General features: G+C 56.7%; 2 protein-coding genes across 8 annotated transcripts; one reads left to right on the top strand and one right to left on the bottom strand.

Moving 5' to 3' along the window:
- Positions 1-212: 212 nt before the first annotated feature.
- LOC133374123 (apoptosis-inducing factor 3-like) lies at positions 213-25,879 on the top strand. Of its 6 annotated transcripts, XM_061604602.1 has the most exons (20): positions 218-360; positions 1,607-1,755; positions 15,731-15,812; positions 16,663-16,772; positions 17,267-17,376; positions 18,870-18,914; positions 19,132-19,213; positions 19,295-19,407; positions 19,755-19,841; positions 20,733-20,824; positions 21,190-21,320; positions 21,591-21,706; positions 22,112-22,183; positions 22,380-22,443; positions 23,138-23,214; positions 23,291-23,408; positions 24,485-24,583; positions 24,679-24,754; positions 25,307-25,411; positions 25,510-25,878. In XM_061604602.1, exons 3-20 carry the CDS (start codon positions 15,748-15,750, stop codon positions 25,541-25,543), a joined length of 1,596 nt encoding a protein of 531 aa, XP_061460586.1. In that variant the 5' UTR covers positions 218-360; positions 1,607-1,755; positions 15,731-15,747; the 3' UTR covers positions 25,544-25,878. The 6 variants fall into 6 exon arrangements, with proteins under 6 accessions (XP_061460581.1, XP_061460587.1, XP_061460586.1 ...); XM_061604597.1 differs by lacking the exon at positions 23,138-23,214 and having other exon boundaries at positions 213-360; positions 24,485-24,754; positions 25,510-25,879; XM_061604603.1 differs by lacking the exons at positions 23,138-23,214; positions 25,510-25,878 and having other exon boundaries at positions 217-360; positions 25,307-25,391.
- TLCD2 (TLC domain containing 2) lies at positions 1,791-10,126 on the bottom strand. 2 transcript variants are annotated; one of them, XM_061604604.1, is made up of 4 exons: positions 9,814-10,126; positions 9,027-9,109; positions 5,470-5,552; positions 1,791-3,307 (listed from the first exon to the last, which is right to left on the bottom strand). In XM_061604604.1, exons 1-4 carry the CDS (start codon positions 10,029-10,031, stop codon positions 2,939-2,941), a joined length of 753 nt encoding a protein of 250 aa, XP_061460588.1. In that variant the 5' UTR covers positions 10,032-10,126; the 3' UTR covers positions 1,791-2,938. The 2 variants fall into 2 exon arrangements, with proteins under 2 accessions (XP_061460588.1, XP_061460589.1); XM_061604605.1 differs by having other exon boundaries at positions 9,221-9,882.
- Positions 25,880-26,478: the final 599 nt, after the last annotated feature.

Genomic DNA, 26,478 nt, shown 5'->3' with positions numbered 1-26,478 from the left:
AACCGGATGCGGCGGGGCGGGTAACGAACGGCGGCCAACCAATCAACGGCCGGTTAACGAAATGCAGCCAACCAGCAATACAGGGGAAAAGGTGTCTCTGCCGTAGCTCCGGAAATCGTCATAGTACTTCCGGGTGCTTGGGTGAATAGGTGGGTTGGGGACAAATTACGATGGTATTATTTATGCTGGACCTTCCCCCCCCCAAAAAAAGAGGGGAGAAATGAGTCAACTAAGGATTGGGGTGGATATCCCTGTGGAGAGTTTCGGTCATGCCCCTTTGCGGGCTCCTGCGGAAGCCACGCCCCCTCCCCAACCCCTTAATAGGGGAGGGGAGAGATAAAACACCCCAGGACAACCCTGGTAACAATATTAACCATAATAATATTTTTAATGTAAATTCAAGTAAATGCTACTCAGAGTAAACCCATTGCAATGAATGGCCCTATTCACTTCAACAGGTCTACTCTGAATAGGACTAGCATTGAATTCCACCCTGTATTATATGTATAGGTGTCCGTGTGTGTAGCTTTTTTCGTGACGGTACAGACTACCAGCACCTCTTTTTTGGCCACCCATGGTAACATTTTGTGCTGGCACCTACAGCACTTTTACCCAGGGAGAACTGGCACCTCAGGCAGCCCTTACTGCCTCTCTCTCTCTCTCCATCCGTCAGCCCAGCCCTGGGTGCCTCCTCTGTTTACTAAGAGGCTGATCTCATTGAGGCTGCCGCTCTCTATCACCAGGGCATGGGTGGGAGAAACGTCTATGGTGACCCAATCCAGATGCTGCATGGTCCCTCCAACTCCCATCATCCTTTCTGGCCATTGGCCAACCTGGAGCTGAGGGGAGATGGGAGCCCAACAACACGTGGAGGACTACAGATATCCCCTCCCCCGCCATGTTTTTAAATCAGTTGGAGCATGTAGCCATCCCCACGTTTTGTGGCAGTGAGTTCCACAGCAGTTTATGGATATGTTAAGTATGCTGCCCTGCCTGACCCAAGCCTACTGTCCCTCAGCTTCACTGGGCAGCCACACACACATTCTAGCAGAGGGATGGAGAGCTGCAAGTCTCCAGTGGAAAGGCCCGTAGCTTAGTGGCAGAGCAGCCACTTTGCCTGCAGATGGTCTGTCCAAGGATTGGGAGCTCCTCCTGTACTCCATCTTAATCATTACAAAGAGCAGTTATTTGGGGCAACATCATCATGCCCCATTTGGGGAACAGAGGCTGCCATATACCAAGTAAGACCATTGGTCCATCTCGAGCAATATTGTCTATCTAAAAAGCTCTCCAAGATTTCAAAAGCAGAATTTTTGCCAGCCCTAGTGGCAGAGGGCTGAACCCAGGACCTTTCCCATACCAAATAACCTACCACTGAGTTATAGGCCTCACCATTACCGCCCCCCCCAGCCTGATGAAGGGTTCAGAAGAACGCAAAAGTTTTCTTTTGACTTCTGTGACATTTTGTAGGTCCTCACACAGCTATTACCACTCTATAGGGCTTTAGTTCTTGGAAAGCTATCTTCACCAAAGTGTGAGTAACTTCATGGAGTTGCCATTTCGAGGGCAACATTGTTCACCTGTGACCCTAATCTTACTCCTGCAGACTGTGGGATCTTGTAAGACGAGAGGGTCACAAGAGAACAGCGGCCCTGGCCTGACCAGCAGCACGGCTTTGAGGGCACCCAGCCCCCACCTTCAAGGCCTCAGGAGCCTCCCACCTCACTGTACGCCAAGAAACATCCCTCCTGCCAGGTAGGCCAATCACTAGTATTCACTTTATCCTTTTATTTTGATTACTTTAGCAAACATCCATACAGCTTGTTACAAAAAAGAAAAAGAAGAGATTAATCTTGTAAGTGCATTTTTTCTTATTGTCGACACAATACTGCAGTGCCCCAGAGAAAGCTGTTTGGCCCTTAGCAAGTCAACTGGTACTGCCCTCAGCATCCAGGATAGCAAGGTGGTGTTGCCAACTGGCACGGAATACCTTGTATTAATTTGGGTGGCCAGCAGGGGCAGAATCTGGCAGTGGCAACTGGCCCTGAAGATGCCAGGGTCCCCAATTTGATCTAGAGAGAGGTGAGGAAGGTGGGATTTCCTTGTAAGTCTTCTGTCCATCTGCACATGCAAGAAAGAGAGAAAACAGTGCGAGGACAAGTGCAAACTGGTGTCTTCCAGCCTCAGCAGAGCCCCAGAGGTGGCTTCTGAGTTCCAGTGCTGGCCAAGCCCTCCAAAGAGATCTCTCCCTACCACCCCTCTGTCCAAAGAGAAATGCACCTGGAGAACATTGGTTGCCAAGAGGCTGAGCTGCATGGCACAGAAGGCTCCTCAGGAGTCACATTCTGGAGAGAGACCAGCACAATCCTGCTTTCAGGTTCCGGCAGAGAAGGGCCAGGAGGGAACAAGCCAGAGGTCTAAGGGCGGATCCTGGCTCTCTGCCACTTGCCAAGGACCTCCAACAAGGGGGTCTGGCCTTAGAGAACCCCTGCCACAGCACCAGCCCCAAGGCAGAGAACATCTGCACTGCCTTGAGCCGTTCGGGGTGGGGAAGGTGCCAAAGGCATCAGACTATGAAGGTTGTGCAGGGCCCAGTCATTTCAACCAGCTGTGGGGAAGCCCCATTGCATCCTTGGCTCCTGCCTGGGCCCTGCCTCTGCTGGGTCACCTTCCTGTGCATCTGCAGAGCCCCCCCTCCTCTCTCCACCCCACCAGAGGGCACCAGACCATTGTCCCGAGAGACTCTCCAGAAACACATTCCTGCCCTTTCTCCTGCTTTGCATGGCAGCAGCTGTGGCTGCTTCATTCCCATCTGGAGGGATTAGAGGGCAGCTGCAACCTGGAAGGCAGAAGGTGATGATGGTGGTGGCAGCCCGTCGGCTCTCCTCTCTGCCCGCTTACATATAGCCAGCTGGTGGGAGGGGAGAGCCAGGTGGCCTTACTTCTCCTTCTCGCGCCGGCTGGATGTGAGGAAGTCACTGCGGAGCAGGCGGTAGAAGAGGACAATGTTCATGGGGGTCATGACAGCCATGCCCACCGTGCTCAGTGCGTAGGTGTTGGGTGGGATGTTCTCCCGGTTGAGCACCAGCCAGCGGGTCATCCAGGCCAGGGTCGTGATGCGGAAGACCATGTAGGTGCCCAGGTTGACCAGGCTGGTGAGGCGGTAGGAGGTGGTGTGGGCCAAGCCGGCCATCAGCAGGATCGTCCGCAAGTGCAGGAAGATGGAGTTGACCTCCACCAGCAAAGCCACCGTGGCAAAGCCCACAAAGCGGTGGACCAGGAAGGCAAAGCCAAAACAGAGGATGACCTGGAAGAGAGAGAGGGTGCGGGGGGGAGGGAGAGATTGCCAACCAAGCAAGAAACATCAGAAGAGGCCTTCTACTGGATCAGGCAAGAGAGATCCATTGTGTCCAGCCTCCTTGCCCCAACGGAAGCCCGAAGAAAGGACCTGGGTGCAACAGCAGCAGCACCCTCCCACTTGTGATTCTCAGCAGCTGGAATGCCTCTGAGAGTGGAAGCAGTCCCGGCCACAGGAAGCTACCACGGTCTCCGCCATGTGGCAGCATCAGGTGGCCAACGGGCTCCCCCATCAAAACTCTGCCGGGAAGGAAGGCTTGGCCAGCTCCCAAGGTCCCTCACTCTTAATGGGGGGGGCAGGGGACCCATCACTGGGGAGGGTCTGTAGCTCTTCCCAGCACAGGCTGTAATGGGATTAGCTGCCCCCGGGGGTTAAGCTCTCTGTCTGTCTGAATTAGATGTGTTATTCAAATGGCCTTTTGATCCTTCTGGCAGCAGATCCCAACAGTCTGGAAAGCCACAGAGGTGAGGGAAGCCGATCACTTTGGGTGCGAGGCTTGCATTCCAAACTAAGAGAGAGAAAAGCGGCTGCACACCTGGAGGTGACTGGTGGACAGTGCCCCCAACACATATCAGATCGGCAGGAGCCACTTAATGACCGCTGGGCAAAAGGCAATCTGTACATGCACAGATACACCCTTGCCTTTATCGCCACCTTACCTCTTGTGAGGCTGAGCTGCCTTGCGACTGAAAACTGGGGCAAAACCTTAGGAAACGCAGCGGCTTCCTCTCTTTTCCTCCCCCTCCTGCCCCCCTTCCACTACCAGCTGCTCCTCCCTCACTTGCCATGAGCTGGTCCCAATTCCCCCCCTCCCTGCAATGCTCCTAACTATTTCCGCCTGCAAAGCGACCCTCTTGCTCTCCTGAACGCCACAAGCAAATTGTTGCAAGCGACAGCAGCGGCTGGACAGGGCAGAGAGCAGCGGCTGGAGGATGCCAGCAAACGTGCCGCACCCCTCCATGCGCCAAGGGCAGAGGCCCTGGACCATCCATTTGGCTTGTGTTGCCCAACCACCACCACCCCGTACTCAGAGGCCCAGTTTAGGTGTCGCACTGAGAGGCTGGCGGGGCTCAACCGGGAGGTACCTGAAGGAGGCTGAGCTGCCCTTCCTGGAGAGCAGCCAAGTGTGGTGAGGCCATTGTGATAGAACATGCCCAGGAACAGAGCACTCGCTGAGGTTTCCCAACCCAGGAGACCAGCTAGCAGCAGCTGGGAAGAGGCGGGGGGGGGGCTGGGGCCGGAGCCTCACACTTCCTGCATGTGCCTTCACTGTACGGCACGGAGGAGGAGAGCTGTTTCACCCACCGGAGACCGGCCAGGTGCGCTTGCCACACCACAGGCTACAAAGGAGGGGGCACAAAACAAACGACAAAGGAACCCCCCCACTCCTCCAGGACCACTAGCCCTCGGCCAGTGGCCTTCAGCCGCCCCCCATAAAATAATCAATCTGATGGCCGGGGAGGGGAAGATTTGCATCCCCACCAAGGCAATGGGTCTTATTCCCCCCGCTTTCCTCTCACCACCAAAATCTGTGGGGTCTTGTGAGGGGATCAGAACTGGCCTGAGGGGCTGGATCAAGCCTCCTCTGACCTAAAGAGCGGTGCTGGTTTCATTTCTCTCCCCCGCCCTGCTGCCACCATTGTCCCTCCTGGTTCTCCTCTTCCACCCTCTGCCTCTCCCCTCTTGCGGTCCTGGCCCGCTCCCCTTGGAGTTTTGCAGGGGGTCCCACCCACGTCACTTGCTTTGCATCACACATTTGCCCACAGCCCGAGAAAGGGGAGAGACGGGTGTGAGCAGGGCCAGGCCTGAGCCACAAGAGCCCCATCAGCCAGCTGGCCAACACCCCTGGCCACAGGCTCTGCATCCTCTGGGGCTGGCCACGGGTGGCTCCTTCACAGAAGGGCCTTAGCATGCAGAAGGCCCCTGGTTCAATCCCCAACGGCGCCTCCGGGTTGGGCTGGGAAAGAGCCCTGCCGAAACCCTGGAGAGCCATTGCTGCCAGCCAGTTTAAGCAGCACAGGGCTAGATGGACATGGGCCTGGTTCAGTAGGAAGCAGCGTCCTTCAACCCCCTCCCCTCCCTCCACAGAGGGGCTGCAAGAAAGAACTCACCACCGAGTGATGGAAAAGCAGCTCCCAGCACCGCTGAAGCTTCTGGTGGCCCATTATGTCAGCGAAGTCCTGCAGGAAATAGCCTGTGGCAGGCAGAGTAAGGAAACCCTCAGAGGCAAGCCAGCCCTCCCCCCCCCACCTCTATTGCCTCGTCCTCTGTGGACCTCTCTCGCTCACGCGCTCCTTGTTTTTAAATTTCCACCAGTTAAACCATGAAGAGGCCAAGGCTGGAAAAAGTGTCTCAAGATTCCTGGCTTCAGAACCTTTCCAGCTACCCTCTTGCTTGCTGTTTAGTTTGCAGCAGTCAGGTTCAAACCGCATTAAGCACTTGCAGCAGGCGGGTGGGGGTGGAAAGAGTCCAACATGTGGCACGCGGCTCTCCCGCTCCCCGGGCAACTGGCCGCCTGGGAGTTTCCCTCTGCCCTGATGGATAAAGACCCCTCCTCCTAGTTCTGCACTCTCCGTTTCCTTTCATCTTTGGCTCAGGAAGCCAGCCACAGGGAACGGAGCCAGCCAGAGCTGATGCACCCATTTCCCTGACAAGGTTCTCTCCTAGAAAGCTGCCAGCCTCACCCTTTGCCCTAGAGCAGGCTTCTTTGCCTCTCCATGCCACAGCAACAGCCTGAGCTCAGCAGACTATCCCAGAGACCGACTCAGAGAAGCTGGCAACCGCAAGACGTTTCCATGTTCTTTTGGATGTGACTGTTGCCTGGAATTTTGCTGCGCCGCTTGCTATTTTGAAAGTCACAAGAGAAGCTTCTCCTCGCGTCCCCTCCCTTGGAGAGTCTCAGCTCTTGCAATGAGAAGCCCCTTGGCAAAAGGGGGCAAAATCCTAGCGACGCTTAATGGGGGCTATACCCCACTGGGCCTTCACCACCAGCTCTGCTATTACGCTTGGACTCCATTTCCTGCCCCCCCAAAAAGGGGGTGTCTTGCTCTCTCTCTTGCTCCAGAAGAATGCCTGTTGGAGCAAAACACGGGGGGGGGGGAGAAGGGCAGCGTGGCCCAGTGGACAGAGCAGCCTTGGCTCTGGAGGGCTGTGATCTCAGCCTCTTGGACAACTCAGCCTCTCCCAGCTCCCACTCGCCATAGCAGGCCTGGGGAACTTGAAGCCACAAGATGTGGGGCTGACCCCCAGCTGGCGATGGCTTTCAAAGATTAGGCAACTCCATGCAGGAGGAAGAAGACTCTTCTCAGCTATTAGCCACAAGAGTTTAACGTGGAACCTCCAGAGTCAGAGGCAGTCTGTGGCAGAGTAGCTTCCGGCCCTGCTGTGAGGGCTTCCCCGGGAGGAGGCATTTGGCTATTGTGACAAGGGGGATTCTGGGTGTTTGGCCTGATCCAACAGCTGAGCGCTGCTTGTGTTCTTAAAGCCAAAACATATGTTGCCAAGGTTTTACTTATATAAGAAATACAGTAGGGCCCCACTCATATGGCGGGCTACGTTCCAGACCCCACCTAGAAGCGAAACCCGCCGAAAAGAGGAACTCTTTCAATAAAATGGTGCCCGAAAAATACCATAAAAGTGGAACAAGCGCCGTATGAGTGGGGCCTTACTCTAAATTTAGCCGCTGTATTAGCGGAACGCCAAAAAGCAGGGCCCTACTGTATATAATGTTCTATTGTTCAGCCTTCCCCAAGCTGTTGCCCTCCAGATCTTTTGTACTATGGCTCCCATCAGCCTCCGCTGTCCTCCACCTTTTGGTCAGGGATGGAAAACTCTCACCTGCGATCACCCCCACCAAACCACCCTGGCTGGAGGAGCTGGAGCCCACAACACCTGGAGGCCCGCAGGTGCCCTGCTGTCTAACCACCCAGTCAGAAGGGGGGCACCTATTCTGCCCTCTGCCTTCCCCTCCACACCTGCCGTGCTCCATCTGGAGGGGAGTGCAACACACACGACCAGCAGAAGAGCCCGGAGGAGGCAACAGCTGTGCCAAGCCAAAGGGGCCCATCAGAGTGGCTAACCGGCTGCCCCAATGGAAAGTCCAAAAGCAGGACCCGAGCGCAGCCCAGCACTCTTTGCCCCACTTGTGGTTCCCAGCACCTGGAATTCCGAGGCAGACTGTCTCCGACAGTGGAGGGGCAGCATAGCCATCTTGGCTAGCAGCCATTCATAAGCCTGAATGAAAGATAAGCAAGCGCAGGGCATTCCCCAGCTAAATCGAGTATGGGGGATTTCTGAAGCCAGATGACAGCACAGCACTACCACCAAGTCTGTCCTCTTTGCTTGCTTCGTGGAGCCTCCAGCAGGAAAGGCGAGGATGTTGCAGGCAGGCAAGGTCCCACGCTCCCCCTTCTTCTTCAAACTGTAGGTAGCCCCCAGCGTGAGTCAGCAGCCATCTCGGGGGCCCAGACCCTTTCTCTGAGGCTAGACATTCAGCAGCTGGACCCCTGAAAGAGGCGTCAACTGCAGCAATAACAGCCAAGAGACCTCAAAGGAAAACAGGTTCATCCTGGCATGACTTTGTGTGGGCCACAGCCAAAACTACCTGGTAGCTGTTCACTTTGAGGATCCTATCGGTTGGGAGCGGAAGGAGCGACTCTGAAATCTTACAAATCCCTCCATCAGCACTGTTGAAGCCGGCTCTTCTTGGCCACAGAAGCTCCAGCCACCAGAAATGTATCAAGCCTTTCACCGTGGTTGGCCACTGCCCTACCTTGGCCCAAGGCTCCATCCCAGGGAGAGACATAGCTAGGCTCACCCCAGCTCTGGGCCACGCCCGCAACTTTGATCTGGCGCCTCAGGGGGAGCATGTCAGGGGTGTCTTTGAGGCAGCATGGGGGTTATGCGTGTGAATGGTTCTCCGGCCAGAAATGGCTGCAGCCGCCTCTTGGGAGTGGCAAGGAGCGGGGTGCAGCAAGGCTGAACTCTGCGCAGGAACATGTGCTGCTGCTGCTGAGAACAGGCTCCATTGTTTCCCCCCACGGCCAGCCGGTCATGTGTACGCAAGGAAAATGGTGAGAGGCATCAGCCTGAGAGTGCCTGTCACCAGCTGCCTCTCTCCCCACTCCCTTGTTCCCTGGGGACGAGCTGCTGAGCTTGCTGCCCACCCCCAGGACCAAGGCCGGTGGAAGGGCATCCCTACAGCTGGGGACTGCCCAGAAAGACCAGGCCAGACAGGGGGCAGTCATCCAGTTAAAGGGGAAGAGAAGGGCCACAGTTCCAACTGGGCCTCTTTCTGCTGCACCAGTTCTGGGGGCATCAGGAACGCTGGCCTCCCTTTCTTTTCCTTGGGTCCAAAGCTCTGGGCTCCCCGCCACGCGCCACCTCTGGGGCGGAGGGAGGTTTCAGGGCCCTTCCAAGCTGCCTGGGCCCAGCGCCTGGGACTCGTATTCAGACCCAGACTCAGCCCTGGAACGCTGCAAGTGCCTCTGAGCGCGTACAGAGCGCCATCCATCTCCACCGGGCCTATCGAGTGTGGCTTCAGCCCCCCACCCTCCTCGTTTGATAGCTGAGCCTCTCGCCTCTCCTGGAGGAGGGAAGCAGCGGCTCCAGCCTGGGGCGCCCCCTCCTCCTCGGGGGGCTGTGGGACGGCGGGAGCAGAGCCACTCACCGACGGAGATCCCGAGCAGGCGATGCGCCGCGGGCAGGTGGGTGTCGATGAGGTCCTCGGCCATCTGCGGGTGCACGTAGAAGCTGCAAAAGGAGAGAGGGCGATGAACCCCGCGCGCCGGCCTCGCCCGCGCCCCCCCAGCCGGACCCTCCCTGCCCCTCGCCGCCCATCCATCCATCCCCCGCCTGACCCACCCGAGCAGCGCCCACGAGCCGCTGAGCAGGCTGTGGGCGAGGGACGTCCAGACGTTGCGCCACTTCCAGCGGTTGCGCTGCGCCGAGGGCGGCGGCGGCACCAGGCGCTCCAGGCCGGCATTGAGCAGGCGGAAAGCGACCACCGACCCCCCTAGGACCAGCAGATCCATCGAGGGGCCGCCCGCTGGACCCGATCCCGCCGATCTCGGCTCGCCCGGCGCCCCCCGCCCCGCTGTGGCGACCCTGGGCGAGCTCCCCCCGACGGCCGCTCTGGCTCGCTTTGCGCCCGGGCGCAGCCGCGGGCAGACAAAACGAGCCCCCGGCGGTGTCTGCCATTGGCTCCTCGGCCGGCCCGTCTCCGTGGCGACGGGACACGCCCAGCGGCAAGGGGAGGGGGCTCCTCGCCGTCCAGAGCGCCGCGGGCGGGGGCAGCAGCAGCAGCGCCCCCCCCGGAGGCCGAGACGTTTCTGGCCCCGCCGGCCGCCGCGGCGCGCGGCTTGGACTGGACGGCTTGTCCGCTCGCTCGGGTGGCTCGGCTTCTACAGGGCTGGGAAAGCGGGCGGACGTCCTTCCTCGCGTGGAGCTTCAATTACCGCGCCTTAGGGCCAAGGGGAAGGGAGGCCGAGGGGGACACAGGAGTAGAGGCGTGCCGGTGAGGCGGCCCGCGGAGCTCCAGCTTGGTGTCGCGGGGGCCGGGCGGGCATTCCTGCACCCTCTTCAAGCCAGCGATGAGCCCTGGCAGGCCCTGCGGCGCGCGCGATCCTCCTGAGCGGACAGCGCTATAGAAAGGATCGCGCAAGCGGTGCGCCATGGCCGGACGGGAGGAGGGGCGGCGTTCGGTGTGCCTAGCGCTCCGCGGCCGCTTCGCCCGGCCTGGGAGGGAGGGAGTCAGGCGCGGCTCTCTCACGCTGCAACGCAAGAACGCCCAGCCCCTCGGGGCAAAGCGGAGTGGTTGGGCTCCCCCCCCCATACTTAGGAGCGGGGCGGCGGCGACGGAGCTATCTGGTTGTTTTCGAAATGTTAAAAAACCTGCCAGCGTTATAGGATCCATTTATAAATGATTATATAAGCCTGTAGGATTGCAGCCAACTCAGTTATGCTCAGAGTAGACCCTTTGCACTGCTCTCCATGTAAGGAAGGTGGGATGCAACCTGGAGTGGGCTTTTTATAGAGTGGATTTGAGGGGTGCGGGCAAATTCACTCCTGCACCAGCAGGCACGGAGAGGCGACCCTTGGGTGGACTTCAGGGCAGCCTCTGCCAGGCTGGTGCCTTCAGGCCAGCACAGCAGGGGGGGCTTGTCTGCTGCCCAGGAGGAAGGGCGGGATGTAAACTTAAGTCAAATAAGGGGAGAGCTGGGACTGAGCTGAGGTGGGTGAAGGCTGCAAATAACTACCCTCCAGTCATCTGCCCAATCATCCCGCCAGCAGAGAGGAGGGGCTGTTCGCCTGTGTGTGCATGCGAGAGGGGGGTGTTAGTCAGACCCACTTCTTGGAAGTGCTGGCCTCACCCCGCGGGTTGGCCAAAGGTGAATGAGACCCTCCGGCCAAAAAGATTGGCCATCCTGGTTCAAGGTGCTCCATCTGACTTACAGGGCAATCCCTCTGGAAAAATGTCAGCCTCACCGTCCAGCCACGGAGGCAGTAAACTCCTTCCACAGCTTTGGACCTATCCTTTCCTGTTGCCTGCTTACTTTCCCTGTGCTTTTCCACCCCAACCCTCTTTCTCTCCAGCTTGGGGGTGGGGGCTGTGCAGAAACTAGGGGTCCCAATTTCCCCCCCTAAGCTGTGCTTTTAATCCTAAATTCTCTGTCAACACTTCCCCCATTCTGCCGCTTGTTTTAAATTGCAAGGCGCACTCCTGTGCCTGATCAAAACTGGAGCCGCCACAGGCCCCACTCCCAAGGCCCCCTGGCACCTTCAGACTTGCTGATTTGCCTTGCTCTGCTCCTGAGGCAGGCTGTGGGAGGGGCTTCTTGCTGGCACTGCAGGGCAGTTCAGGCCAGATGCCTTTGCTGAGGTGTCCATACTTTTGGTGCCGGGGCTAATTTGTCTGTCAGGCGAGGGAAGCCTTTGGTCCTGCAAAGGCTCTACAGCTCCCATCCTCCTCTTCCTCCCTGGCCGTTGGCTCTCCTGGCTGCCGGGCTTGGAGTCCAGCGATACTTGCTGCGAGTGCCCGAAGGCTTCTCTTGAACCAGGGGTGATGAACCTGCCGCGGCCCTCCAGAAGTTGAGGGGCTCCAGCCACACCGTCCACCTGCAGGGGCTGATGGGAGTCTAGCAACAGCTGCAGGTCCCCCTCTGCCCCCTTAAACCTATCCTGGAATTTCCTTGGGAGTTTGTTTGCTTAAAGGAAATCTGCTGCATTGCATGAGCTCTGCGGGGTGAGGAGAAGGAAAACCATTTACCTTCAGTGCATCACCCTAACAGCGCCCACTTTGTAAGTACAACTGATGGGAATGGGGAACACCGGTGGCCTTCCAGATGCTGTGGGGCTCCAGCTCTCGTCGGCCCCAGCCAGCATAGCCAAGGATCGGGGTGATGGGCCATGGATGTCCCCCCCCCAGCCTTACGGTCTGGTGCCTTCTCAAAACCCGACATGGGGTGGCACCTGTACAAGGTCATTGGCCCTCCTGTACTGGGAGTGCTGTGGCCCTGAGGCGTGGAAGGGCCATCGTTCAATCCCTGAAGGTGTCTCCGGAAGACCCTGAGAGGAAGACCCTGGGAGCTGCTGCCAGTCCGTGTGGACAATACTGAGCTAGATGGACCAGTGGTCTGACTCGCTGTAAGGCAGCTCCTGTGGTCCTATTTAAATCAGGTTTTACTCCAGACTGTGAGGGTTGGGATTTTGTTTTTCTTAAGGGAAGGGCTGTGGCTCAATGGGGGAGCCCCTGCTTTGCGTGCAGAAGGGCCCCGCTTCAGTCCCTGGCATTTCCAGGTACAGCTGGGAAGTGGACCCGGATAGCCGCTGCCGGCCAGTGTCGACAAGACTGAGCCAGATGGGCTTCAGTGGACAGACCCCATGCTCCAGCGACTCCTCGCCTCTGCCCCCTCCCCTGCCTCTTGTGCCCATGGCAGGGTCTGGTTCTCCTGCCTGGCCTGCACACACGGACGTTCCCAGCCCCAAGCGCCATCCATGCACCAGGGCAGGCGCCACTGGCTGCTGGGATTCAGGAGAGGCAGAGGCTCCATTGCCCTGCCCAGCCTGCCTGCAAGCTGCCTCAGAGGCGGAGCAGCAGAGCCAGGCGGGTTGGAGCAGGCAGGCTGTCTCCCTGCACGCCCACTTCGCTCCAGGAAAGGGCGCGGGAGGGAGCCACACGCTGCACAGAGCCCAACTCTGCTCCTGCCAAGCGGTGAGTAGAGCAGTGGGCCCCTTCCCCTTTCCTTTCCCTGGTGGGCAGGCGGCCTGGTGTCCGGAAGCAGGGCTGCCCTGCTGCCAACATCTTCTGTCTGCGAGGAGAGGGAGGAGTCACAGCCCAGGACAGAGAGCTTTGGTCCAGTCCCTGGCACATCCATGGCAGCGGCTGCTGCTGAGTCCAGCTCCCAGCCGCCGGCACGGCCCCGTAGTCGGAGGAGGGTGATGGAGCTGGAGTCAAGCGACAGCCAGAGAGCCCCACATGTGCCCTTGTCCCTGTGCAGGGGAAGACCCTTCCCCGCTGGGACTCTTAGCCAAGTTGAGAACCTAGGAAGAGCCTGCCGGCAGATCAGGCCCATGGCACATCTAGTCCAGCATTCTGTTCTCACAGGTTAGGCGGTCCAATGGTCTGACCTGCTGTAAAGGTCGTGTTGTAGGTACCACCCCTCTGCCTTTGACAGCAGCCTTAGACCCGGAATGTTATTATCTGTTTCCCTTTTATGGTACCCTTCCTTAGGGCAGCAAAGCATGCATGCTCTCTCTCATTGTATCCTCACAACACCCCTATGAGGTAGGTGGAAAAAGAGAGACTTGCTGGCTCAAGGTCACACCACTAGATTAATGAATCAGTATTTGAACCCAGATCTCTCCAGTGCCAGCCCAGTCGTTTCCCTGCCGCCAGCCTTCGATAACCTGGTGCCTTCTGGATGTTTTGGACTACGGCCCCCATCAGGTGCACTGCTGTCCAAACTATCTGGAGGGCTCCAGGTTGGCAAACGACCTCCCACTGCTTCTTAGTGCCACTAAGCGGGAACCTGATAACATCATCTCTGATGGGCTGCTGTCGAAAAGGCACAAGAATGGAATGAGTAGTGAAAAGGGTGAGAGCCAGAGGAGAATCTGGTTTCTGCCCGTGCCAGTCAGTGGCTTCCCTTTCCCTGCCGCTGCCTTGGCTTCCCACCCAGGCCGCAGCCGGCCCCTCAGAACCCGCCTGCCAGGCTGTTCCTCCTTCTCTTGCTATGTGGAAGTGATTCAAGAGCTGCTAGAATCTGGGCAGAGGGTACATCGGGATCCACTGACGGATCTCTGGGTGGTTTTTCAGTAGGTAAGCAAAGGTGATTAGCTCCCAATTACTTTTAAACAACAACAACAGCAGATCCAACTTTGTCTCAGTTTGGCTGCTCAAATGGAGAGGGGGGGAAAGAGTTAGGCTGCAATTCAGTACATGTCTACTCAGAAGTAAGCTGCATTGGGTTCCAATAGACTTACTCCCAGGTAAGCGTGTATTGGATTGCAGCCTTAATCAGGAGCAGTGGGATTTTATGTTGAAAGGCCTGTGAGCTCGGATGAATTCTGCTACTGGAAACAAACTTCAGAGGCCATCCCAGACCTTTCAGTCTAACTGCACGTCTTTTCCCCTTGACTCTGGTTGGTAGTTCTTGGGGTTTTAGTAAAAAAACCAAGCAAGTAGATCAGGCAAGCATGAAGTCTGCCCACCCGTGATCCAAACCAGGTTTGTCTACTCTGACTGGCAGGCATCTCCCCCCAAAGTTCCAGGCAGAGAAGGATCTTTCCCATCAGGAACTGGTCTGGGACCTTCTGCATACAGACCAGGGCTGTGCCACTGGGTGGGCCCTCTCCCTAAACTCGGGGCTGGTATCAGCTGGGCTTTATCAGGGCTTCCTCCTGTGCTTTCCCCAAGGCTCTCCCTAGAGTGGATGGTGCAATAATGAAGAAGAGAATGCCTCTGAGTGCATGCAGAGTTATTTTTCTGCGTTCCCCACCAACCACTAGCAGGGCTTTAGGTGTTAATTTGCCCCACCAAATTACCTTTTTTATTTTTAAATGTTTTATTTTATTTTAAATGAGAATGATGTCTTCTAATCCGGAAATGAATCCCCCTGGCTCTCACACCCTAATGGTAAACTGGCTGTTACAATCCTGCACTCTGAACATGCTCAGACACACTTTGCTCTGTATCTAAGGCTGAGTCTGAAAACACTTCTGGGGCTCCTGTGCTGCAGATTAAGCCACCGTCCTGCACAAGGGAATCATGTGCCTTAATTAGCATAGATAAATAGCTCCTGTAATTAGCAGCTGAATGTCTCCGAGTCCATAAAAGAGCAGGCTTAGGTAATGTTGCTTCTGCTGGGCCCGGCCTTGTGCAACCTACTCTCTGGTCTGTCTGTAGTGATGCTGTTAGGCAGTTTTTGACTCTGGACTTCATGAGCTGCGGGCAAGGATGGGGAGTATGCTGCTTCAAAATATTGTAGCAAGCTGGTCTTGCTGCATTTGGGCCCTCCTCCTCACTCCCATTCTGCCAAGTGGGACTTTTGCCCAGAGAGCATCACTGCCTGTTTGAGGTTGCCAAATCTTTGCAAAGCTCCTATGCTGTTAGCGGCCAGAATAGCTTTATCAGTGTGTTCTGGGGGGAAAAGGAGTGTAGGGAAATATTTCCGTTTGATTTTTGGTGCTGAAGTTAATTGGGGAGGAAGGGTGCATCTGTCCTTTACACGCTGCGGCTGCAAGATCCTGGGGATCCTGGGGAGCGTGTGTTGACTAAACATTAGGAAGGACACTCCGATGATGGTCCAAGCTGCCGGGCAGTGGAACAGACAGCCTTGGCGTATGATGGGCTCTCCTTCAATGGAGGTTTTTAAGCAGAGGATGGATGGACCCCTTGCAGGGATGCTGTAGCGATGGACTTCTGGCACCATCATCAGCAGAGGGTTGGACTAGATGCCCTTTGAGGCACCTGCCAGCTCCATGAATGGCATGGTTGCCCCCTCCTGCCCCCTGGGTCCTTGCAGCTGCCATAGACCTTCCTGGCCCTGGCCTAGCCCTGCCTTGAGCTGGGCAGGAGTGAAGTGGCACAGGGATGCTGCAAGATCAAGTGGGGCACTTCTGGGCCTGGCGGGAGCAGGTGAGAGTCCTCCCCACACTTTTCTTCAACTCAGCCTTGTCTGTACCCCCGGGAAATGCTTGCCTTGGACTCCTGAGCCTGCAAATGGCTGAGGGACTGCAGCCACCGTGGGGGGCCACCAAGAATGGCTCTTCTCGCACCCTCTTCCACCACAGGGGGAACCTAATGGGGAAATGCAGCCTCTTAAGCACCTTGGCTGCCCCTAAATGCTATGCCGGCCCTTCCTGTTTCTTCAGGGCCTCAGGGAGCGACCATGGAAGGCGAAGACAGAGTCATTACGCAGGAGGTCTGCCGGGAGGACGAGATGTACGATGGAGAGTGAGTATTGGGGAGCCCCAGTGGGCGGGCGGCACCCTTTGGCCCCTCTGCCTGTCCTGGCTCAAGACCTGGTGTGCCTCTGAGGAACAGTCAGCAGAGACAGTACTGAGCTCAGTGCACCAATGGCCTGCTTGGTGCCCAACCTCTCCCTCTCAGTGCTGCTTCTTGGGAGATCTGCAAACAATTGGATTTGATAGAGGGAAACACACGTTTTAAGGCTGACCAATTTCCCCCCTCCCACTTTTAAGGTTTATATCCTGGCCTTGTGCACATTCCAGTTTGGTATTGATTATGGCTTCTTAAGCTGAGCCAAGTACCCTAGATATTCTGCAAAGCAAGTTTGCATAATTTCAGCTTTTCTATCTGCACACGTAGCCAAGGCCTTGCAGAGTTAACCTAGCGGCTGAGGTTTAGCAAAGATTTGTTTTTGGTTCCTCGTTCCTTTCCTAGAAACCTAAGAAGGCACCATCATTATAATTTACAAACAGGGCACAATAATCCATCTTTAAGATGGGGTGGCACTAGACTCTGAATTAGTGCAGAAATTGAACAATCTGCCTTGGTGGGTGGGTACTCCCGACAAGAAGGGAGTGGAGGTGGGGGCTGGCAACGGGGTGACTTCTGCCTGCCTGTGTGTGCACGTGGCTCCTTTGCATCACCAAGACTTCCTTTGGACCTTAAGACCCTGGCCTCTGTGGGAGGGGGAGTGTGCATGCAGACATGCTGTGCCTTGGAAACTCCTCAGGAAAACATCGCTGTGCACACACACACGCACACACCCGAAAGAGGAGGGGCAACCGCTTGGGCCTTGGGGGAGGACTTGCTGTTCAGATGCTGCCTCCCCTTGCAGGATGCGGGAAGTACAGGTGGCTGGTCACCCCGTGCTGCTGGTGAGGGATCATCTCCAGTTCAGAGGCTTGGGTAGCAAGTGCCCCCACGCCGGAGCACCACTCGCCAAAGGTGAGCGTCGTTCCCCACCCCCTCTCTCTCCCTGGGAAACAGCCCTACAGCTACAGGCGTGCTCGGCTCCTCCTCCTCCTCCCCTGAGCATGGGTGGGGGCCACCGGCTGCATCACCCAGCACACCGGGGCTCAGGAGGGCTTGGAGCAGAGGCGGATGCAGGGAAGCCTCCAGCCTGCCTGGGCAGGAGGCAGGGGAGAGCCCAGCTGTGGTCCTCCTGCCAGGAGCCTTTGTGAGGCACATTGCCCTGCGCTTCACTTCCTCACCGATCAATGGGGGGAATAACCATGGACTATCAGGCTCATTTTTTGAAAGGCAATTTGCCCAGGAGTTGCAAATTTTAAAAATAGGCCAAGGTGAAAAGGGCTGGCTCTAGAAGGCCCACTTGGCTCTTCTGGTGCCTCGCTTGGCCCAGTTTCTCAGCCTTTGGGCTGCTGGACTGGTTCCCCCCCCCCGCCCTGGTGACCCAACTGGTCCCTCCTTCTGAATTTCAGGCTACTTGGGACGGGGGCGGATTCGTTGCCCTTTCCATGGGGCCTGCTTTAGCCTCACGATGGGCGACATTGAGGAATACCCCACCCTGGACTGCCTGGCTGCTTTCAAGGTGAGCTCAGCTCTTGTCTCATTGCCCCGCTGGGCTTCCCTGCACTGAGAAGCGGCTGTGGGGTTTCTGACCTTGGGAGAGAGTCCTCCTTGGGACAGGGGAAGAAACTCTTTGCAGTCCTGCTGCACTAGATACTCTGACAAGGGGGCACCAGGGCGCATGGCTTGCTGTGTTGTGTAGGGCTGCATGCCCAGATGATTCAGGGCCGGGATGCTTGAAGGACCCCTGGCCCTCCTCCCAAGTGCTTGCCCAGTGCACTGGCTCGTCTTCCAGGCCCTCCTCTGTACCCCATTGGCGCCTCCAGAGGCATGGCTGGGCCTTGTCGATTGTGGTGCTCCTTTTCTTGAGAGGTTGGGATGGGCCCTTCCAAGATGGCCTTTAAGCATGCTGCAAAAGCATCCCGGGAGCCAGTGGTGTAGTGGTCAGAGTATTGGACCATGACCTGAGAGACCAGGGTTCGAATCCCCACACAGCCATGAAGCTCACTGGGTGACCTTGGGCCAGTCACTGCCTCTCAGCCTCAGAAGGAGGCAATGGGAAACCCCCTCTGAATACCGCTCACCACGAAAACCCTATTCAGAGGGTCGCCCATAAGTCGGGATCGACTTGAAGGAAGTTTCCATTCCATTCCAAAAGCATCCCGATTTCTCCAGGCATTCATCTGCTTTGAGTTCTTCAAATTTGTGTTGTAATGGCTTTTTTTCAAGCTACCTGCGTTACATGCTGAAGGTTGCTGGTTCAGTCCGACATTTGTAGGCAGGGCTATAGCCCTCAAGTTGCCCCGGCCGGTCATTGCAAACAATACTCCGCTAGATGGGTCTGTGCTCCAGTGTGTCACGTGTGTATTGTTGTGGTGAAAAACCTTCCTTGAGGGGGCTTTCAAGGGCCAAAAGCAGGATAGAAATCTCTATATATGTTTAATGCTAATGGATTATTGGAAGTAGGGATCATCTCCTTTGGTAAAGCTTGGCAATTGGAACAAGCCCAGCCCCAAAATGCTACAGTGGGAAAGGGGGTGGTTTACTCTCGCCTCACTTACTCCTCCCAGTCCCAGGGATGACGCAGCCCTTGCCTGGGTTCGATTTCCTTTGGAAGGAAGTCACAGGAGACCTGCTGGCATTCGGTGGTATCTGTGTTTATTTACAAGTGTACAGGTTGTAAAGGTAGAGGCCAACACAGCTTCATGCTCCAGCAGACACCCAAGTGCCCTGGCCACCCATCAGAGCTCTGAAGGGAGGCAGCCCCCCAGAAAGGCCCTGTGCCCAAGAACCCTCGGCTCTGGGTTCCCCTTGAAATCTGCAGCCTGTCCCCCGTGGTGTGCCTCACCTTGGCTGGGGGGTGGGGAGCAACCTCCTTAAGAAAAGAAGTCCCTGGCCACTTTGCCAGAGTATCAAGGAATATCTGCAGCTCTTCCAGCCCCCTTAATCCTGTTCCGTCCAAACCCCAATCAATATCCTTTGGAGCTCCCAGAGTTAAAGTCTTTGTCCTTTCAGGTGACCGTGGAGAGTGGACAGGTGTACGTCACTGCGAAGGTGAAGGTAGGGAACTCCTCATGCTCTCCCCGGGCAAGGCTTCATTGCAGATGTCGCTGGACGCCAGCTACCATCATATCCCATGGTTGGCTGTACTGGCTGGTGGGGCCTGGAGCGTGGCCTGGTGGAGGGCACCGCGCTGGCGTTCTCTGCTTTATTCGGTTCCTGCTCGTGGGCCGCCGCACAGGGTCACTCCCTCTCTCCCCACCCCCGCTTCTCGCAGGACCTTGAAAGCGGCCGCAGAGTGAAGCATATGAGCAAATGGAGCCAGCTCAGCAGCCAGACGGTGCTGCTTCTGGGGGCAGGTGAGTCCATGCTTTCCGCTTTGCGTAGGCTGGGAGATCCAAAGTGCCCTGTTGCTCACAAGACTGACATTTCCCTTCTAGGTCCTGCGGCGCTGACTTGCGCCGAAACCCTTCGCCAGGAGGGCTTCACTGGCAGGGTCATCATGGTGACGAGGGAGAATCACCAGCCCTACGACAGGACCAAGCTGAGCAAGGTCTCTGCAGGGCAGATCCAGAGGCTGCGGGGGCGGGGGGCTGTTGCCAGGAGCAGGGACGCAGGAGCCCAGTAGCTGCACATTGCTTGCCCATTGCCTTCCAAGCTGTCCCACAGCACGGTACTCAGATAACCAGGCGGGTCATTTATTAGATTGTAGGAATTATGTGGCTGCCTTTGAATAGAAATCTTGAGGGCTTTTGTGAATGACCACGTCAGCTCTTCCTTTTAGGAGACCGGAGGGGTGGGTGCGCAGAATGGTCTCGCTTACATCGGAGGGAGGGAGGGTGGAGAAGAACTGGTTGTCCCAGATTGAAAACTGGCCTCTTTCTTTGCCGCCACTTGTAGGAAATGGATGCCAAGGCTGAGAGCATCTACCTGCGGCCTCAGAGTTTTCTGGATGCTCACAACATCGAGGTCTGGATGCAGAAAGAGGTGAGTGGGAGTTGCTGCATGGAGATGGGGGGCCTTGAGATGTCAGGGGGAGCAGCAGCGGAGAGGTTTGGGCACTCGAGCCTAGGCAAGGCAGTGGCTCATCACACTCCAGACTCTGCCTTGAGTAAAGGAGGCCCCAAAGCGTGTCCAGACCCTGCGTGGTTGTGCAGGGGGCAGGCGCACCGAGGCCCACAGCTGAGTGGTGACAGGACGTCTGCTGCAGTGACCTCCTGGCTCCTTCACTGCCTAAACTAGGTCTGAGCAAATGTCGCTGCTTCTCTTTGGGGCAGGAGGTGTCTGTCTCAGGCAGAAAGCCCAAGCAGAAGTATTGGGGGTCTGTGGGACCCTCCCCCCCATGGTCCTCATCACCATCCAGGACTCTTCAAGGGCAACAGCAACATACCAGAAGTGAAAGAGGTTGATTTAGGAAGTTTCATTTAGCAGAGTGGTGTAAGAAACCCTGGTCCTAAATGCCATTTCTAAGCCAGTGTCCGCAGCCTCTGGCTAAAAGGCTCAGAGGACTCCCTCCCCACAGTCAGCGCAATGGCACACACTCCAAATGAGAGCCCAAGGAAGCATCATTTGTACCCTGCACGCTTGCATCCTGTGTGCAGATGGCGTCACCTCCACATGGGAAGGGGCTCTGCAATTTCAGTGATGGGAAGGAAAAGAGGGAGGCAGGGGCGGTGCTGAGCACAAGGATGGGGGGGCCATCCCCCCATACACTTTTCCAGGTCACTTAAGGGCTACGGATGACAAAGTTACGGGCAGATTTAGCAGTGCAGGTCCTAGCGCATCCCAAGGTGTGGGGCAGAACCTCAGCCCCTGCACCCCCCCTTCAGGTGGGTTTATCTGGCCCAGAATCAGCTCCTTTCTCTTCTCTGCCTGCAGGTGGTTTCTCTGGACCTGGATGGCAAAAGGGCCCAGTTCAGCGACGGGACCTGCCAGGGCTATGACCACCTGCTGATTGCCACCGGCAGCAGGTAAGCAGTAGCCAGAAATGGAAGGGGGCGTCACACAGTCCCCGTTTCGCAAAAGGATGGCAGCTCAGCTGGGCAGCGCTGGAGCAGTCGTTCCCTGCCTCGGGTCTCCTGGCGCTCAGGACTTTTTTACTCTGGGCAGCCTTGGAGGAGGCCAAAAGCATGCTCCACGGGCTCCTTCGCTGCTAAGCCCAGCCAAGCCACCCACTGCAAGCCGAGGCCTACCTCTCTTGCACACGGGTCCTGCTGGGGAGCCTCTTCCCATTGGGGCATCTGGTTGGCCATTGTGGGAACGGGAGGCTGGACTAGATGGCCTCCCTTTGGCTCTTCTTATGGCCTCTCTCTCTTAATCCCCCCCGCCTGCTCAGACCAAGGCGCTTGCAATGTCCAGGCTCCAACCTGCAGAACATCTGTGTCCTCCTCACCCCTGAAGATGCCAGCCAGATCCTGCACTTGGCAACGGGCAAGAGGGTGGCGATAGTGGGAGCGTCATTCATTGGTATGGAAGCCAAACCCTCTCTGTTGGGAGGGGGCAGAGGGAGAGGGGCTATTTCATGCGTTTGGAAGCAGCTCCTGTTCCTGATGAGTGTCCCCCTCCCCCAAGCCAGGCACTGAGTGCTTGCAGGAGCTGGGATGGTGAACCAGCCAGGCAGGGGCTGGCAAGGCAGAGAGGCACTGCTAGCCTCCCCCATCACCACTAAAAAAAAGGTGCTCCTGGGCTTGGCTGGCGCCTCTTGGCATCTCCTCCAGCACCCTCCTCTCCTTGCAGGCATGGAAGTGGCAGCCAGTCTCGTGGGGAAAGCTGCTTGCATCCAGGTGGTGGAGAAGGCCGACTCTCCGTACCAGGCAGTGCTCGGGGACCAGGTTGGACGTGTGGCCATGAAGGTAGGTGGGCCGCCCAGACAGGGGGGGGGAGGAAGGCAGCCCACCAGCAGAGCGCCTCCTTTGCCTGCAGAAGGTCCCAGATTCAGTCCGTAGGGCTGGGATAGACCCATGCCTGAAATCCCAGAGAGCTGCTGCCAGTCAGTGTACACAGTACTGAGCTAGATGGAGAAAGGGTCTGCCTTGGTTGAAGGCAGCGTCCCTGTGTTCAGGACTGGAGGGGCAGGAGCTCTGTGGTAGACCTCCTGTTTTGAATGCAGGCCATTTCTCCCAAGGCACTTCCAGGGCACTCCAACATGGCTGTGCTCAAGGGGATGGCTCCCAGCTGGCCCGGGTAGGGTGCCCGCCTGCAAGGGTGGCGCAGGGGTGCAAGGCTCCTGCTGGGGTAATGCCTGCCTCCATCTCCAGATGCTGCAAGCGCAAGGAGTCACGTTCCACATGAAGGCAGAGGTGGCGGAAGTGCAAGGCGAACGCGGGAAGGTCTGTGAGTCTCCTGGCAGAGCACGATGCAGGAGTCCCCTTCGCCCCCCGGCTGCGGCTGCCCTGGAGGCAAAGACACTGGTCACGCCTGCCATGGGGGGAAGCCTGCTGGAAGGGGGCGGGGGGAGAGGCGTGGTACTGTGGGGGCAGCCGCAGGCCAGAAATCTCAGCCCCCTTCCTTCCCTCCCCCTCATAGGTCACACAGGTCATTCTGGACAATGGGCAAAAGATCCCTGCAGATGTGGTGGTGGTGGGAATAGGTGAGTTGGGGGCTCTGACCACAATAAGCAAGGGGGAAGACCCAAGGAGCCCAGGCTCTGTATTCCCCCCAATGCCTCCTGAAGGAGGAAGGGTGGAGCTGCCTGGTCTGTGATGGCTTATAGCAGGACACCCCGCCCTCCGAGATGGAGACCCTTTAAGCTGTCTTTCCACCCTCTGGCCACATTAGGGTGCCGTCAAGGCAGCCACTAACCATGGAAGCGTTGCAGAGAGAAGGAGACTTGCCAACTGCTGAAGAGGCAAGGTGGACTCAGGAGCTCCCTGGGCCCGCGTTGGGTCTTGGAGGGGAGGGGGGGTAAGTTCCCTGCTCAGTAAGGGGAACAGTAGCGCCCTCTACACCTGGGGGGGCATCAGCACCTTCAGCCTGGCTGCACCCCCCCACTGCTGCCACTGCCTTCACCATCCTCCTCGGGGCAAGCCCAGCTTTTCTCAAGTGGCGCTGACTTCCAGCCGCTGCTTTGCAGAGGAGCCAACAATGTGGCCTCAGCAGCCCCCCCCCCCCGTTTGACAGGGCAGACGGACCAAGAAAAGGCAACGAAGGTGCAAAAAGGAGTCTGCTCTGGCTAACGTGGCTTGGCAGCAAGGGATGGGGGGGGCGGGTTAAGCTGTGCCAGACCAGGGCAAAGCACTTTGGTGCAAGGGGGCACAGATGCCACCTCCCTCTCCTTCCCTCAGGGGTCGTCCCCAACTCCGGCTTCCTGGAGGGCAGCTCAGTTGTGCTGGACCACCGTGGCGCTATCCTTGTGGACTTGGTAAGTGGAGGGCCAGAGGTAGCCCCCCTTTACCCTCCTCCCTGCTCCTCTAACCAGTTGCATCTTTTCCCCTCAGTTCATGCAGACCAACACCCCTTCTGTCTTTGCTGCTGGGGACGTGGCCTCCTTTCCTGTGGCTCTGCTCGGTGGGAAGAACACAAACATCTGTCACTGGCAGATTGCCCAAGCCCACGGTAGCCATCCTTAAGAGCTTCTTGGGGGGAGGGGGAGAGAAGAAATGTGTACATTCCAAAGGGTGTCTGTGAGGCGTCCTTCCCTGGCTCTCCCTGTCAGGTTCCTACCTGCTCATGGTTACTGCCTGTCTCTAGGCACCACCAGGGACTCCACCAGTCCGGACCGCTCTCTCTTATGATTTCTCTCCCCGCTCTAGCACAGATCTCAACAGATCCCCCTGCTAGGCAACCACCAGTAATGTCCCAATACTAGTATTCCCAGAGACTCTGAATACTGGTATTGTTATTCTCTTCACCGCTGCCACCATTTGTTACAGTTCCCCTTCAGCCTTGGTCATTACCTTACCCTCCCTTCTGGTCTGTGAAACCCCAGCCAAGGATCAGGCCTTTGGTAAACCAAATTAAGTATTTATTACAGATAACAAAGCTAACAAGATTAACAAGATTTCTTCTTAAGGCACATAAGCATATGGTTTTACTCAATACTAATCCGAACTCCACCTCCCTCCTTCTTCACTCTCTCCTGGCAAACAACTCTCTCAAACCCCACCAAGCAACCCACTCTTTCTCTTCTCCCCCCTATTCCACAATTCACCACCTCACATTCACCCAGATTTACCTGTCATCCTTTCATTTATACTGTCAGCCATTTTAAACATTCAGCCAATCATCAAGCATTCTATTGCCCATTCACTCCCCCTCCTCTTTCACTACTTACCATGTATACTCTAAACAACCAGCACTTACCATATATACACTAATATATAGGAACATCACAGTGGCCACTCAGCACCAGTGCAGAGTTTGGGGTTCAGTTTTGTTAGGAGTTTTCTTGTATCTTTTTTTAAGTATAAAGTTTCTAGTCCTTATCAGTTACTATGATATGCCAGAGAATACAGTTTCTTTCTTGGGGAAGTCTCTTGGGGGTGGCAGATGAAGCCAGAGTTCACAAGCGCCCCTGAAAAGGGGCTGAGTGGTGAAGCCATGCCATTCTTCTTGGAGGACTGGCTAAAGCCTCCCCCCAGGCTTCCATTGCCCTTTGAAGATGGCTGCCCTTCTTCCCCCCCCCTCCGCAGGCCATGTGGCTGCCCTCAACATCCTGCAGAAACGGGAGAGGCTGCATACGGTGCCTTTCTTCTGGACCAAGTTGCAAAGGAAGAGCATCCGGTATGCAGGTATGAAGGGGAGGGCTCTCCTCTGCATTGGCCAGCCTGGTTGCCAACAGTCCAGTCAGATCCCAAAATCTGGGCCCCTTGCTCTTTTCCCTCAGGATGCGGGATTGGCTACACAGAGACCGTGCTCAAAGGGGATCTGGACCAGGAGAAGTTCCTCCTCTTCTACATTAAGTGAGTAAAGAATGGGACATAGATGGGGCTGCCATGGGGTGCAGAGTGGGAGGCAGGCAGGTGGGGAGCCAGTTGTGGGTGCAGAAGCCGCTGATCCTGGCACTGCAGAGAGAAGTGACAGCCCTGCTGTTTTTTGGGGGGGGAGGAGAGTGAGGAAAGAGATTCAATGCTGTGATGCTATTTCTGCACAGGCCACAAACTTCCTCCCCCCCAAAACCAGCTGGTGCTTGTAGTGGCTGTTGTGCCCTCTGTGGCTCCTGTTACAGGCAAGGGGAGCCAGTTGGACTCCATAAGCGGTAGCAGCTGGCATGGCCAGCAGCCACCGCGGCTGGGAGTCCAGCGACGTCTTCCCTCCCTATCCGGGCCTGTCCCATCAGATTGGGCCTTGTGCTCACTGTCTGCAGGAAAGGGGATGGGGAGAGGGGCTTTGCAGGCCTGCTGGCATCATTCGGGGGCATGTAGCCCCCCCACCTGAGAGCTGCTGCCAGTCGAGTTCAATAATTTCTGGGCTCAGTGATCTCCTGACCTGCCTCTCTCTTACTCCTTGCCCAGGGAGGGATTTGTGACTGCAGCTGCCAGCCTGAACTTTGACCCCAAGTTGGCGATGGTGGCCGAGGTCATGTACTCAGGAAAAACCATCTCCAAGCAAGAGGCCGAGTGAGTAAGACTCCCAGCCCGCAACTACAGGCGCTGCCCCGGAGGCTGCTGGCCTTGGGGATTGGCTGCCTCACCCTCAGCTGCTTGCTTCCTTTCAGACTGATGGGGGATGACACGCTGCAGGAGACCTGACCTTTTGTCCTCGGGGCAAGACCGGAGGCCTGAAGAACACCAAGCAGCCCCTGTCCTGCTGAAAGAACCCCCCCCCCGAAACTGCCATGGAGCCTTGGCGGGGTCAGCAAGGAGCATCTTTTGCCCCCACCCACCCTGCACAGGCCTCGGCCAGCAACAGGCAAAATTCTTCTGAGGGTGGCAACCCTGATGGGCAGTCAGGCGCCTCCTTTTAGTCTAAAACTCCCCAAAGATGACTAGCTGTAAGTTTTGCGTAATTTTTGGCATTTAAATCTAAGTTTTACAGAGTCATAAATGCAAGTAAAAAGTGTCCAGGTTAAAATGCCTTGAGGTATTTGTATCCGACCTGCCTTAGAGCAACCCCCCCCCACGTGTTAAGGAGGGAAAGGCGGCAGAACATCTGCTGGAGTGGCTGTGAGGTCCCAGGGCCAATGCCCAATGGCCCTCCAGAGAGGCTCCATCTCAAACCTCGCTGCCTGCCAGTGCAGACACTGTCAGGCTCCATGCGCCAAGGACAGAAGGCACCTTCCCGAGAGTGACAAAATGAACTGTATAGTAAATTTAAAGTATTGTTAATTCAGGACAATGTGGCTGTCCACCCTCCCCCCCAGAAAAAAACCCTCCTATAATAAGTAACTGCAGCAGTAGTCATAAAAACTTGTGACAAATTCCAAGCAAGAGCCTATAATAACTTTGCAAGCCAGTTCCTATTAAGGGGCTCAGACAGACCCTCTCCCCACAAGCTGACAGCTCCTTGTAGGAGGGGAGAGGTAGGGAATTTCCACACCTAGGACAGAGCACAGCAGTTCCACTCTTTGCCAGCAGAGGGTGATCTTCCTCCCCCGCCAGGTCAGAGGGGAAGGGCTGGCGTGGACTCCCTGCCTCCACAGCACAGGACACCCCCTCCAATTAGACAGGCAGAGCAGTTGTCACAC

This window comes from Rhineura floridana, chromosome 21 (genome assembly GCF_030035675.1).
Source record: "Rhineura floridana isolate rRhiFlo1 chromosome 21, rRhiFlo1.hap2, whole genome shotgun sequence".
NCBI classification, from domain to species: domain Eukaryota; kingdom Metazoa; phylum Chordata; class Lepidosauria; order Squamata; family Rhineuridae; genus Rhineura; species Rhineura floridana.
Note: the sequence above shows the minus strand (reverse complement) of the source record. Positions and strands in the feature narration are given on the sequence as shown.

Coding starts and splice junctions, on each gene's coding strand:
- TLCD2 (XM_061604604.1), bottom strand. CDS start 10,031: ATGGCGCACCGCTTGCGCGATCCTTTCTATAGCGCTGTCCGCTCAGGA. Junction 9,110..9,813: donor CCCCTTGGCCCTAAGGCGCG/GTAATTGAAGCT, acceptor CTCCTTTTGCAG/CTTCTACGTGCACCCGCAGA. Junction 3,308..5,469: donor TGCTTTTCCATCACTCGGTG/GTGAGTTCTTTC, acceptor TCTCTCTTCCAG/GTCATCCTCTGTTTTGGCTT.
- LOC133374123 (XM_061604597.1), top strand. CDS start 15,748: ATGGAAGGCGAAGACAGAGTCATTACGCAGGAGGTCTGCCGGGAGGAC. Junction 16,773..17,266: donor CGGAGCACCACTCGCCAAAG/GTGAGCGTCGTT, acceptor TCTGAATTTCAG/GCTACTTGGGACGGGGGCGG. Junction 19,408..19,754: donor ACAGGACCAAGCTGAGCAAG/GTCTCTGCAGGG, acceptor CGCCACTTGTAG/GAAATGGATGCCAAGGCTGA.